Below are 15,214 nucleotides of genomic sequence, written 5' to 3' on the forward strand. Positions count from 1 at the left end.
CTTTATAGGATAGCAGATCAATATTCCGAGGTGTTACGAACGGGATGACTAGATTAGTATACCCCCCATTCATCCAATGGTAGTGGGTATCAACATTCGTATGACATTAACCACAAAACACATAAAGTTGTCCATGTAATTCCACCATTGTGAATCATCTATAGGGTGTTCTCTAGAGAATATGTACAAATAAATTAATATTTAATAAAGTAGCAATGTGCATATGAAATCTTGTAGCTGCGACTCATCTTTATTTCAATTCAAGTTCATTCATTTCGTTCATATACAGACACACGCCGGGTGGGTAAACGTTTTAACAAAGAAAAACAAGCTACAAAAAAGGCAGAAAAAAAAACGGCAGCAGTAACAACAACAAAACATAAAAAAACAAAGGCATAAAAACCCGTCACTTACAGGTTGAGATGAAATACATGAAATGAGATTTTTAGTTAAAACCTAAAAATAATGAAAAAATGGTTAGTCGACAAAATGCAATAAACGGGAGCGAACGCAAAGAAATATTAACTTCAGTTTCAAAAAGAGAAATAAAACAAGCCGAAAAACATATAGAAATTATTTTCGTGGTTTTATGGGCTACATTAAAAAAGAAAAACGCATTCCAAAAAGAAAAAAATAAATGAAATTCTTACATACGAAAACAAAATAACAATGTTTAAAAAATCCATAACGGTAATAAGATGCACGACAAGTTTAATGGAAAAAATCCTTGAGCAAAACAAAAGACTTAAGACACAAACATGCTAAAAATAGTTTTCCTAAAAACAAGCAACAACAACATAAACAAAGATCACATGCATAAAATTGCGAATAAACTTGTTTCAAGATCTTGGGCACTACCAACACTACCAACTTTTTTATTTGGCATACTCAGTGACGCCTATTGCTGCCTTACATTTGTTTTAATTATTTATAATAAGATTGTGTTTTATTTGCTTTCGTTTTAGTTTTTGTGTATATTAGCCATTCCATTGTTGGTTTCTGGGAAATCTTTATTTGAATACAAGTAAGTTAATGATATGCCACTGAGGTTGTTATTTTTGATCAGTGAGGTTAAAATGTATTGTTATTATGAATCATTACCATTCGTAAAAAAAAAACTATATGTGAAAGGAATTGGAAAATCTGATTAAAAGAGTGAAAATCAAATTGCGGAAATAAAAGCCCAAATGAAAACTGTCTTAAATATAAAAGCAAAAATATAAGTGTTTTTTTTTTTTGTTCCATAAAGACTTATAAAGGGCCCATCTCTAAACTCGGTGATGCAAATGTGAATTTGCCCATGAACATTCCAGGGGCAAACTTCTCACATATCAATGAGTGCTGTCCGATTCAAGTTTTTCAAGCTTACTAGCTGGCCCGGGCCCGCTGTGCTGTGCCTTCTTTTACTTTATATGGAACAAAAGTTCCCTTGGATTATTTATTTCCGACAATTAAAGATCTTTTAGTGAAATACCATGCTACGAAAATAGTATATCGCTTGACTAACAGTTTAACAATATAAGTGCCTTTATCTGAATCCCACATGATCTTTATTGGTCTACGAATTTAAGTTTTGATGTAAGGTGTTCTCCATTCTTAAAATACTTAATTTCAGCCCGATATTCTCATGATGTCTGATTTAGTGGTGTTTTCGGGGGAGAGGTGGTCCCCCAGATACTTGGCCCTGAAAAAAAAATCAGCATCGTGCTCTTCTCTCAAATACCATTTTTTTTTAACCCCATATTGCCATTGGCTTAAGATGAGTTTACAGGATGAGGCGTCCCCCAAACACATGGCCCCAAAATAGGTTATCAAATTCGTCGCCCCATAGACACTTTTCCCGAATATTGATATCAAATTCGTGCTTTACTCCCAAAGACCTTTCATTTGAGCCCCATATTGCTATGGTCGTAAATTTGTCCCCTTTGGGGGGTGTTTTCGGTGAGAGGCGGCCCCCCAAACACTTGGTCCCATATTTGGATATCAGATTCGTATTCTACATTCAAATACCTTTTATTTAAGCCCCATATTCCCATGGTCAGTAAATAAATCCTGTTTGGGGGGTGTTTTGGGAAAGGAGTGGTCCCACATTTGGATATCAGATTCGTATTATACTGGCAAATACCTTTTCATTTGAGTCCCATATTGCCATGGTCGGCAAATATGTCCGATTTAGGGGTGTTTTGGGGCGTGGGTTGGTCCATCTAGCACTTGGTCCGCCAATTGGATATCAGATACGTTTTCTTAACCTAAATACCTTTCATTTGAGTCCCATATTGTCGTGATTGTTCTAAATATATGTTTGGTTGGTTTTAGGGTGGTGCAGCCCTCCTAGGTACCCCATCCGAAATTTGGATACCAAATTTTTATTTTTAGGGTACTGTATGAGAGCACACAAAATTTCGCTTAAATCGCACCACCCATCTCGGAGATCTGGCGTTTCTGAAAATTAGGGTAAGGGGGAGGGTCCGCCCCCCCTTCAGATATCAAAAAATGTAGTACCCTATTTTCACCATGGGGTCATAATGCACCATCTGTGAAAATTTCAAGAAAATCGGTTCAACCGTTTTTGAGTCTATAAGGAACACACAAACATACACAAACAAACAAACACAAATTCATTTTTATATATTGGGTTGCCCAAAAAGTAATTGCGGATTTTTTAAAAGAAAGTAAATGCATTTTTAATAAAACTTAGAATGAACTTTAATCAAATATACTTTTTTACAAATCCGCAATTTCTTTTTGGGCAACCCAATATATAGATAAGTAGAGTCCGAACGAAGTACGACAACTCATTGTGGAGAGGGTTTTATATGACTTCTATGCAAGGCATAGTACCTGACAAATGTCGCTAGCATTAGAAGGGGATAACCACCGCAGAAAGTTTTGTTTGATGTTTTCGCCAGGAATCGAATTCAGGTGTTCGTCGTCATAGGCGGACAAGCTGACCTCTGCGCTACTGTGTCGCACTGCGACTTGCTGATTACACTCGACTATAAAAAGGACGTCAATTATCATTGAGCTTAGACTTGAATTGGGCAGAACTCATTAATTTATGAGAAATTTGCTCTTGTTCTTTGGTGGAATGTTTATTGCGATATCAACCATACTTGGATGGTTCTTGGATATCATAACAAATGAATACTAATCATATATTTTGGAAGTTATAATGAAATACTACGTGCAAAATTTCTCCCAAATCGGAGACCAATTGCGGTTTTGGGGTTCAAGATGTCAAATCGGGAGATAGGTTTATATGGCAGCTAACATAGGTTAAACACCGATTTAGGGCATACTTACCACGGCCTAAAGTTGGGTGAATTTTCCATTTAAGATTTTCGGGCTCAACATTTCACCGAAAGATGGGGGTAATTTAATTTTGTCATTCCGTTTGCAATCAATATATCCATTTCCGACTCTTTAAAGTATATATATTCTTGATCGTCGTAAAAATCTAAAACCATCTAGCCATGTCCGTCGGTTTATTGAAATCACGCTACAGTATTTAAAAATAAACATATTCAGCTGAAACTTTCCAAGATTCTTTTTATGTCCATGTGTAGGCAGGCATGCAGGTTAAGTTCGAAGATGGACTATATTGGGCTATATCTTGATATAGCCCCCATATAGACCGATCTGCCGATTTAAGGTCTTAGGCCCACAAAAGCAACATTTATTGTCCGATTATGCTGAAATTTGTAGCAGTGAGTTGTGTCAGACCACTCGACATCCTTCTTCAATTTGGCTCAGATCGGTCCAGATTTGGATATAGCTCCCATATACACCGATCTTTCGATTTAAAGTCTTAGGCCCATGAAATTTAGGACAGTAAGTTGTGTTAGGCCTTTCCACTATCTTCTTCAGTTTGGCCCAGATCGGCCAAGATTTGGATATAACTCCCATATACACCGATTTCTCGATTTAAAGTCTTAGGCCCATAAAAGGCGCATTTATTGTCCGATTTCGCCGAAATTTAGGACAGTGAGTTGTATTAGGGCCTTCGACATCTTTTTTCAATTTGGTCCTGATCGGTCCCGATTTAATAATAGCTGCGATATATACCGATCTGCCGATTTAAGGTCTTGGCTCATTTATTGTCCGATCTCGTTAAAATTTGGGACAGTGACACCACTTGAAAGAAAAGTTTTAACATGGCAGTATACCTCACAAATGTAGCCATTAGTAAGAGGATAGCCATTGCTGAACAATTTTCTAATGATCGTCCCGAGATTTGAATAGGGGGATATGCTAACCTTTGCGCCACTGTGGCCTCCATTTCTGACACCACTGTTCGACGAATTCTCCATCAAGACCTTAAATTGTATCCCTAAAAATTGGCTGTTGTGGAAGAATTAACTGAACGCGATTTTGTTGTCCGTCAAAATTCATGTGAAATGCTGATTCATAACTTCCCTGAGGACGCGGTAGTTTTTTCCAGTGACTAGGCTTACTTTCACATTGCCGGCTGCGTTATTTGAAATCCCTGGTTTATGTCGATCGACCGCGGACCATAGCACACCTCAAGAACAAAATTCGTGATGCCACTGTCAACATACCGATTGATATGCTGCAAAGAGTGGACACGAATTTCCGGGGTTGGATAGCTGCGAGCACCACACAAGCTGGAACATTGAGTTCGAATCTATGTGGTGTTCATTGCTGTTACGAGAAGCTTAGCTGCGAGCTACCGGGTGCGTTCACAGGTTGCGGATAGTGGAATGCTCCATACGGAGTAGTTGCAACGGCAGTCGTGCACAATGAGCGGTATCGAGTGGAGAGTCTCAGTAAGAGGTCGGGTGTTACCGGCTCTTTCCCACAAATACTGAATGCCTATAATGCTCGATATGACAAGGCGAGTTATTGGCGCCATTAAATAACCAATGGCCACCATGTTCCCATTGCGATCGGTCCTTTGGACCGGAACGAGCTTGCTCACCTATAGAAGCTTGACAAGGATCGCCACCTCCACGTGAAAATGTGGTTACAATAACAACAACAATGAATTTCAAAAATCTAGTTAATCAGTGTATATCAGAGACCCCCATTGCGGGTCGCCATTTATCCGAATCATTTTCAAGACTACATGAAAAATAAAATTGGGATACTGTAAAAAGGCGTTAAGTTCGGCCGGGCCGAACTTTAGGTATATATGTAAACCACCTTTCATCAAAATTCGGTGAAAATTTCATACCTTATACTCATATACCTCATACCGATCTGAACTATATACGACACGGATGTCGAAAAGCCGATCATAAGTCACTGTGTCAAATTTCAGTGAAATCGGATTATAAATGCGCCTTTTATGGGGCCAAGACTTTAAATCGAGATATCGGTCTACATGGCAGCTATATCCAAATCTGGACCGATTTGGGCCAAGTTGCATAAACATGTCGAAGAGCCTAACACTAAGCACTGTCCCAAATTTCGGCTCTTTTATGGGCCCTAAACCTTAAATACAGAGATCGGTCTATATGGCACCTATATCCAAATATGGACCCATCTGGGCAAAATTGAAGAAGGACGTCGAAGAGCCTAACAAAACTCACTGTCAAATTTCAGCGACATCGGACAATAAATGCGTCTTTTATGGCCCCAAAACCTAAAACCTAGATATCGGTCTATATGGCAGTTATATCCAAATCTGGACCGATCTGTGCGATATTGCAGAAGTATGTCAAGGGGCTTAACTTAACTCACTGTTCCAAATTTCGGGGACATCGGGCAATAAATGAGCATTTTATGGGCCCAAAACCATAAATCAAGAAATCGGTCTATATGGCAGCTATATCCAAACTTGAACCGATCTGGACCAAATTGAAGAAATATATCAAAGGGCCTAACACATCTCACTGTCCCAAATTTCAGCAAAATCGGATAATGAATGTGGCTATTATGGGCCTTACACCATAAATCGGAGGATCGATCTATATGGCAGCTATATCCAAATCTGGACCGATCTGAGCCAAATTAACGAAGGATGTCGATGGGCCTTACACAATTCACTGCCCCGAATTTCATCAAAATCGGATAATAAATGTGGCTTTTGTGGGCCTAAGACCCTAAACCGGAGGATCGGTCTATATAGCAGCTATATCCAAATGTGAACCGATCTGGACCAAATTAAAGAAACATATCAAAAGGCCTAAGACAACTCACTGTCCCAAATTTCAGCGAAATCGGACCATAAATGTGGCTTTTATGGGCCTTAGACCCTAAATCGGAGGATCGGTCTATATGGCAGCTATATCCAAATCTGGACCGATCTGAGCCAAATTGACAAAGGATGTCGAAGGGCCTAACACAACTTACTGTGTTATTTCAACAAAATCGGATAATAAATGTGGCTTTTATAGGCCTAAGACCCTAAATCGGCGGATCGGTCTATATGGGGGCTATATCAAGATATAGTCCGATATAGCCCATCTTCGAACTTAACCTGCTTATGGACAAAAAAAGAATCTGTGCAAAATTTCAGCTCAATATCTCAATTTTTAAAGACTGTAGCGTGATTTCAACAGACAGACGCAGAGACGGACGGACATGGCTAGATCGTCTTAGATTTTTACGCTGATCAAGAATATATATACTTTATAGGGTCGGAAATGGATATTTCGATGTGTTGCAAACGGAATGACAAAATGAATATACCCCCATCCTTCGGTGGTGGGTATAACAATAACTGAAGTATATTTGTTTTTTTTTTAACTTTCAAATAAATAAGTTTCTCTGGTGCACCCCGAGGGTATGAGTTTCAAAAAAAAACTTTTGGTTTTTCGAACACTCCATAGAATATGCATGCTGAATATGGATCACGTAGGTATTGGTTTTAAAATCGCCATCATAAAAAAACTCCCTATTCTAATATCGACAAAAAATATTTCCGAAAATCATCATCTACGTAATGACGGTTTTACTTGTTGTATTCAAATTTGTGATATATAGACAACAATTTTTTTCTGGTCTTCTTAAAAGTGCGTCCATGGACATGTCAAAGTACATTCCGAAGTAGTACAAAAGTGAAACATTGTTTAGTGATTGACGGTTCAAATGTTCGAATAATCTATTTTTGAAATCATTGAACGACAGAACACTGCCATACACAATAAGCATTGACAAACAAACAAAAACTATACGCACAACCAACTTTGTCAGGTGGGCCATTTCAGGACAACCCCGAAGCGTTTTAATGTCAAATTGGCATTAGCACTAACACAAAGAATTTATCCAAAAAAATAAAAAATTATAGTTAAGTTGTTTTTTAAGTGTCACAAGCGCCACCACATTAGGAAAATAATATATGTTTATTGTAAAGGAAATATGACCAAAGCATCTTGCACGAGGCACGAGGTCAGTTTAAAAAATCTCGCAAAATTTATAAAAATGAACAGGACCACACTCACAGACATTTTTTAGTAAAAACCGCAAAAAAAGTTTGCTGAAACAACAACAAGTTTGCTGAAAATGGGACACTGGTACTCAATTTCTGCTGTTTTCAGATGATACACTTTCGATTGTAGCCTTAAGATTTAAAAAAAAAATTAAAAACTTTCTTATATCTTATGCTTTATTTTTAAGTTTTTTATACAATTTTAAGAAATATTGTACAATTGTAATAATTTTTTTTAGCCTTAAGTTTTAAAAAAAAAAAGTTAAAAACTTTCTTATATCTTATGCTTTATTTTTAAAAGTTTTTTTTATACAATTTTAAGAAATATTGTACAATTGTAATAATTTTTTTGATGATTTCAAATAACAGCAGACAAATTTATGCTTTTAACCAAAATCTTTTACCCCTTAAATTGCCAAAAATGTATGTTGACGTATAGGAAATGCGTTTACTACGAGGGTTGCCTTTTATATTTCGGGATTAAAGAACAAAAAAAATATTAATCACCAAAAATCGTTTTATTGTTTTTCAAAATATTCATGCGCGAGAAACTTTTGTTGCATTTGGCTCATCTTCAAACACCCATGGATGGAGTCGACTCCTGTCTACTTTCAGGCTCATACGAGTAAATCCACGATCACCTGTCACGATGTCATAAATGTATTTCGAAGCACTGCGATCGTATTTTTGGAGCATTTCTTTCGACCAATCAACACGAGCCTTGATCCAACGCAAACAAATTTTTTGACGGTCAAATGTTCATGCAATAATGAACGTATGCTGGTCCCACTAATGCCTAAGGTTGTGTCAATCTCCCGATAGGTCACATAACGATCTTGCAATAACAATTGGCGCACTGCATCAATGGTTTTTGGAACAACAACTGATTTTGGACGACCTTAACGAAATTCGTCTTGGAGTGAACTACCACTATGATTGAATTCACCATACCTGCGATAAACACTGGTCCTTGATGGAGCTTCATCGCCAAAAATTGAATTAAGTTCATAGATGCACTGCTGTTGAGTTAATCCACTTCTAATGGTGTGAAAAATTATAACACGAAAATGTTCACGATTTAGTTCCATTGGGTAAACAACACAAATAGCGCTCGTATGTCAAAACGTTCTGAGTTCGTATAACCTCAAAAATGTTAAGCTTTATGATATAGCCTTTAGTTGGTAGATTGCAAAACAAGGGTTGTCCAATCCCGAAATATAAAAGGCAACCCTCGCATCGTCAGGGCGATCATGTTTGATTTAAAATCAACAGAAAGCGTTTGCAAACTTATTTTTCTGGATGCATATTCGGCACAAAGGTCAAAAATATAGAGTAATCGGATAAAAAATACTGGACGATCCGTCTTTATTGTTGATATATCTCAATATGGTCGAGTGTAGCTTTAAAAAGCTAAAGAAGCATTTTAAGAGCTAAAGAATTCCATCGAGAGATCGGCCTATGTGGCAGCTAATATGAAGATATAGACCGATATAGCCCATCTTAGAACTGAACCTGCATATGGGGAAAAAAATCTGTACAACATTGGTATACATTGATATACAACATATGCAAGCGTTGGTATAAACCAGGAATCCAGAGCGGGTACCTTTTTTTCGCTCAGCTCCGTCAAAAAGTTTTCCGCTCCGCTCAGGGAGTTTGTTTTCGTCACGCTGCACGTTCCGCTGCACATCCGCTTCACTACCCCCGATTTTGATACCCTCTTTTTACTGTAGGACTTCTAAAAATGTAGATAGTCGCTCATTTTCTAAGATTGTGAAGTAAAATTTCAGAAATCTGTGCCCTTTTGTAAAGAAATGTACGAATTAAAAACAAGTATTCTAACCGCTCAATATTTTCTGCAAATTTTTAACCGTATCCTAATTTGGAGTACTTCAGCTAAATTCGTAAAGAATGAACCATTTTGAACGTTTGAGTACTAAACATACGAATAAAAAATATCGTATAGTTGCCCAATATATTGTTTCATGGTTCAACCTATCTACACCTTTTAAGGGTTATCAGTGAGTCCGCCAAAGCTGTCTACTGAGCCCAATATTGGAGGAGGTCGAGATTAGGGTGCTTATATATGCAGACGATATTGTCCTGCTTTCGGACTCACCGACGAAACTTCAGTCGATGATTGATGCTATACACTCTTTGCTAAGCTTAAACCTTACCAAATCTATGATTGCTGTTTTCAGAATGGTACCCAGGATCATAAGCAGTCTGTCTTGGTATTACGGCACTGAGCCCATAAAGGTCGTAAATGAGTACAAATATCTCGATATGAATCTTACATATAACCTTTCCTTTATTAAGCATCTTTCTAATAAGCTACAATCTGCAAAAATGGCTTTTTATTCTACATAGCTACGCTACATCCACAACGGAAGAATTTGCATATCGAATAAGATGAAGATATTTAATACCGCTGCCAAGTCTATATTGTTTTATGGCGCTCAGGTGTGGGGCTAACAAGTATGTTTTTGGAGACCCTCAGGCTGCACTTTAATTATATTAGCAAGGTACTTGCAATGCCTCGTGATAGATTACCCCGACTGCAGGCTGAGGAGCCTATAGATACCGGGGTTTACTGGACAAAGAGCTGGTTAGGTGCTGAACTAAGCATTGACTTTGATTTTAGTCTTAGAGGTCGGGATCAAGTGTTAATGCACGATAGTATTTTATGCGACCTTATGGGACGTGAAAAGGTCTTGAATGAGAACAGGTCTCTGGCTTTACAATACAAACAGTAATTGCTCTATTTCTATCATTTTATAGGGGTATGCCCTACATATGCTTATGAGAGACCAGTCTGACACATAACATAGATGTTATGTCAAATTAGATTTCCATAAAAAACTGTACCGATTTATATTTGCAAATGAATTGTAAATAAAATCTTTTCTAACTTAAAAATATATTCTTTCAAGGTACCAATTACGTTACGTTTATGTACGTTTTCTTCCACATGTGGTATCTTTGTCAAGACTTCGATAATGTTTGTCACATTGCTTAATTTTAGCAGTTCTCGGTTTGCTGTAGGAGAATATAAGCTATTTCGTTCTATGTTGCACTTTTTGGTTTCAAAATGTACGAATTGTGAATGAATCATTTAGTCACCTGTTATACATTTCCTTCTTGTACCTACATGCCAAATTTCAGACCTCTAGCTGCATCGGTAAAGAAAGTACCGAATGGTACATTTTGTATGAGTTGTGAATAGATTATTTAGTCACCCATCATAGTACATGTATTTTAGACCTTTAGCTCCATCTGAACAGAAAGTACCAAATGGTACCAAAATGTACGCATTTTTAATAGAACCTTAAGTCACCCATCATATATTTCTTAGTTGTACATACATGCCAAATTTCAGACCTTAAGCTCTATCTGTAAAGAAAGTACCGAATGGTACCTATTACGGTATTAAACGTACGTTTTATCCCACCACCAGTACTATTTTTCCATTCTTTTCAACAGATGTCTTTAAATTCAAATTTCAAAATTCTACCTCTACCATCCGCCCTATATATATATATATATGAGAGCTATATCTAAATCTAGACCGATTTTTATGAAATTCACCAGAAATGTCGAGAGTTGTGGGAAAATCCTTCCTACCAAATTTCAAGAAAATCGGTTTACAAAAGACCATTTTATTGCATTATTATTGCAAATTGGAAGAACATATATAGGGGAGCTATATCCAAGTCTGAACCGATTTCTATGAAATTCACCAGTAATGTTTAGAGTCGCGGGAAAATCCTTTATACCAAATTTCAAGAGAATCGGTTAACAAATGACCATTTTATTGCAGTATTATTGCAAATCGGACGAACATATATATGGGAGCTATATCCAAATCTGAAAAGATTTTTTCCAATTTCAATAGGCTTCGTCTCTACGCCCATAAAAAAATGCATGTGCCAAATTTGAAGACGATGAAAATTTCCCACCTATAGTTTGTACACAAATTTGACATGGACAGACGGACATAGCTAAATCGAATGAGAAAGTGATTCTGAGTCGAACGGTATACTTATCATTGGGTCTATCTCTCTTCCCTTTGGGTGTTACAAACAAATGCATTAAGTTAAAATACCCTGTACCACAGTAGTGTTGTAGGGTAAAAAAACATGTAATTACACATTAAGTTCAACCGTGTCGAACTTTGGATACCCGACATCATGGGTACATTTATTATCATATTTTATTATTAACCTACTATATCTATATTAATGTCCATGGGCCGATTTGGATCATATTCGGTTCAGGTACCGAGAAGTTTATATAAATCACAGTTTAAAAGATCAAGGAAATCAGGTAAAAAATGAGGATTTTATGGCTTAAGATTCCAGATCCGCAGATCGGTCCATATGACAGCTATATCCAAATATGGCCTGATATAGACCATATGCGCTTCGGTTATCGGGTGACCTAGTGCAACTCCATGTTTCAAATTTATACCAAACTTGGTTCGGATAAAGATAAATCTAGTCCAACTCACTGCTCTAAATTTCAGACAAATAGGAAAATACGGCCTTTTATGGGCTTAATACCCTTAATCGGTAGGTCGGTCAATATGGCAGCTATATTTAATTATGACCCGATATGGACCATTTTCAGTTCGAAATTCGGGGGCCTTAGCACTAAAAGCGGTTTAAAATTTCATCGAAATCGGATAATAAATGCGGCTTTTATGGGCTTAAAACCCTAAACCGGGAGATTGGTATATATGGCAGCTCTATCTTAATATGATCCGATTTTGCTCGTTCAAGAACTTAAACTGCGTATGGACAAAATACGAATCTGTGCCAAAATTTAGCTCAATATCTCATTTTTTGAGGGTTGTAGCATGATCACAACAGACGGACAGACACATAAACATCGTTAAATTATCTTAGAATTTATCGGCATCACTTAAATAATATACCTTCTTTCCTATGGTGGTGGGCATAAAAATACATGGAATTTGTTGCTTGATCCGTTTTAGTTTCTGCCTATAAAAAGAACTAGACAATTGCAATCAATGGTGGATGGTATATACAATTCGGTCCTACCGCACTCAGCTTGTTTTTTTATACCCACCACCGAAGGATGGGGGTATATTTATTTTGTCATTCCGTTTGCAACATTTTCGATTTTGTTGAAATTCGGGAAAGTGAGTTGTGTTAGGCCCTTCGACATCCTTTGTCAATTTGGCCCAGATCGGTCCAGATTTGGATATAGCTGCCATACAGACCGATCCTCCGATTTAGGGTCTTAGGCCCATAAAAGTCACATTTATTATCCGATTTTGCTGAAATTTGGGACATTGAGTTGTCTTAGGCCCTTCGACTTTTTTATTTAATTTGGCTCAGATCGGTTTAGATTTGGATATATCGGCCATATAGACCGATTTTGGGCCCATAAAAGGCGCATTTATTGTCCGATGTCGCCAAAATTTGGGAAATTGAGTTAAGTTAAGCCCCTGGACATACTTCTGCAATTTGGTACAGATCGGTCCAGATTTGGATATAGCTGCCATATACACCGATCTCTCGGTTTTAGGTTTTGGGCCCATAAAAGGCGCATTTATTGTTCGATGTCGCTAAAATTTAAGACAGTGAGTTAAGTTAGACTCTTCGACATTTTTCTGCAGCCAGATTTGGATATAGCTGCCATGTAGATCGATATCTCGATTTAAAGTCTTGGCCCCATAAAAGGCTCATTTATAATCCGATTTCACTGAAATTTGACACAGTGACTTATGTTAGGCTTTTCGACATCCGTGTCGTATATGGTTCAGATCGGTCTATTTTTAGACATAGCTACTGTACTTATTAGTATTTGGTCGAAATCGGAACATATTTCGATATAACTGCTATGGGACATAAGGTATGCAATTTTCACCGGATTTTGATGAAAGGTGGTTTACATATAGACTCGAGGTGGTGGGTATCCAAAGTTCGGCCCGGCTGAACTTAACGCCTTTTTGTGTGTTTTGACTTTAGAACGACACTTTTTAAAATTGGTACAAATCTGTTCATTAATATTCTCATGTATATGTGATAATTTCAGATGTTTGTTTTAAATCGCCAAAATAACAAGTTCGTAAACCAAAATATAATTTTTTGTAAGATTTTGATTTTGTCGGAGCGAAGTGGATTTTGAGATAAGAAACCGCACCACTACGCTCAGAATCCCTGGTATTAACCATATAAAGGAAAGCCATGATTAAAAACATGGCTTTTCTTATTCTAAAAGTAGAGGAATTTAAAAAAAAATATTTAATTATTATATAAATGTAACTTGTATTTTCCTCCTTTGTTTTCCAGTGTCAACCCGGCATATGATTTAGAAGCTGAGGAATCCAAAAGTTATTCCAATTTTTGGCCATATTTTGAATATGATTCATATCCAGCACATAAACGTCAAAAACATTATGGCCATCATCATTATTATGATGATGATTCTTCAGATTCCGATAGTCATGAATATGATGACTATGATGATCATTGGCATGGTCATGGTCATGGACCACCGCCACATGCAAGACAAAAAAAAGGACCACCTGGTCATGCGAAAAATAAGGGACATGGAGGGGGACCTCCGGGCCATGGGGGCTTGCCACCAGGCCATGGAGGAGTGCCACCAGGCCATGGAGGTGTACCACCAGGCCATGGAGGTGTACCGCCAGGACATGGAGGAGTGCCACCAGGCCATAATAAACCAAGTAAGATTTTTTTCTTCTTTTTTTCAAAAACTACATAACTACAATAAAATCTATATTTACATTTTAGTCATGCCACCACGATTTCCTCCACCTCCTGTTACAGATGAAGATTTTATAAATCCCTGGGGAGGCACAAACAATCCAGATGTTGTTGTTAGTTCTACCACAAAGCAGCCAGCTTTGCCATTTACAACATTGTCAACCACTACCACTGCAGCTCCAACATCAGCAGCCCCACCCACTATTCCACCATCAACGACTAATGCTGATGGCTTACTTTATGACATTGATGTTCGATTTGGTCAATAGATTTTCTTTTTTTAATATTTTTTTGTAATATTTTGAAATTAAAGCAAAGCCGATTCTTTTTAAATGATTTTAAAAAGCTTGGAAAATATCAAATATACTCAAATATTATTAAACTAACGCTTGCATTTTGTAAATTTTCTTAAACAAATATAAAGAACTAGTTGAAGTCAAAAATGTTTAAGGATTCCTGATTCCATTGCTTTTTAAACATCTGTAATATTTTCTTCAGAACCTTTCGCTTAGGCTGAATATAGTAAAGTTCGGCCGAGCCGAATCTTGAGAACCCACCATCAAGGATTCTGCAAAAGTTTTCACAAATGATCTCAACTAAAGACACATGTGTATTTTACATACCAAATATCTGAAAATCGGGTACAAATTGAAGTTTTTAGAAGCTGTAGAAGGCTAATCGGGAGATCGGTTTATACGGGAGCAATATCTGGTTATATATGGCAGGAAGTCATAACAGAACCTTCGTGCTTCGAGCTTCAACCTAATCGGATAACAATTGCGGCTTCCAAGGGCTGAAGAAGTCAAATCAGGAGTTCGGTTTATGTGGGAGCTATACCCTAATCTGAACCGATATGGCCCATTTGCAATCCCCAACGACCTACATCAATAGGAAGTCTCTGTCCAAAATTTCAAGTGGATATCTTTTTTTGTTCGACAGCTATAGTAATTTTGACAGACTCACAACTGCTCGGACGGAGGAAACAGATGGCAAAAACCAAAATATTAATAAGCGCTTACGGAATTTTTAAAGACTCTATTTTATGCAAAACTTTCGATTTCAA

The 15,214-nt window shown here is 37.3% G+C and overlaps 1 protein-coding gene across 2 annotated transcripts; it reads left to right on the forward strand.

Moving 5' to 3' along the window:
- The first annotated feature begins 378 nt into the window (after positions 1-378).
- Positions 379-14,537, forward strand: LOC106089929 (uncharacterized). Of its 2 annotated transcripts, none has more exons than XM_059362036.1 (4): positions 379-476; positions 966-1,024; positions 13,714-14,111; positions 14,179-14,537. In XM_059362036.1, exons 1-4 carry the CDS (start codon positions 474-476, stop codon positions 14,418-14,420), a joined length of 702 nt encoding a protein of 233 aa, XP_059218019.1. In that variant the 5' UTR covers positions 379-473; the 3' UTR covers positions 14,421-14,537. The 2 variants fall into 2 exon arrangements, with proteins under 2 accessions (XP_059218019.1, XP_013111375.1); XM_013255921.2 differs by lacking the exon at positions 379-476 and adding an exon at positions 492-690.
- The last annotated feature ends 677 nt before the right edge of the window (positions 14,538-15,214 follow it).

This window comes from Stomoxys calcitrans, chromosome 2, assembly GCF_963082655.1.
Source record: "Stomoxys calcitrans chromosome 2, idStoCalc2.1, whole genome shotgun sequence".
Lineage (NCBI taxonomy): Eukaryota > Metazoa > Arthropoda > Insecta > Diptera > Muscidae > Stomoxys > Stomoxys calcitrans.

What these genes read in the sequence shown, in the direction of transcription:
- LOC106089929 (XM_013255921.2), top strand. Translation starts at nt 670, where the DNA reads ATGTTTAAAAAATCCATAACG. An exon ending in TGTTTAAAAAATCCATAACG is followed by an intron (nt 691 to 965) that starts GTAATAAGATGC and finishes CTTTCGTTTTAG; the next exon opens with TTTTTGTGTATATTAGCCAT. An exon ending in AAATCTTTATTTGAATACAA is followed by an intron (nt 1,025 to 13,713) that starts GTAAGTTAATGA and finishes TTTGTTTTCCAG; the next exon opens with TGTCAACCCGGCATATGATT.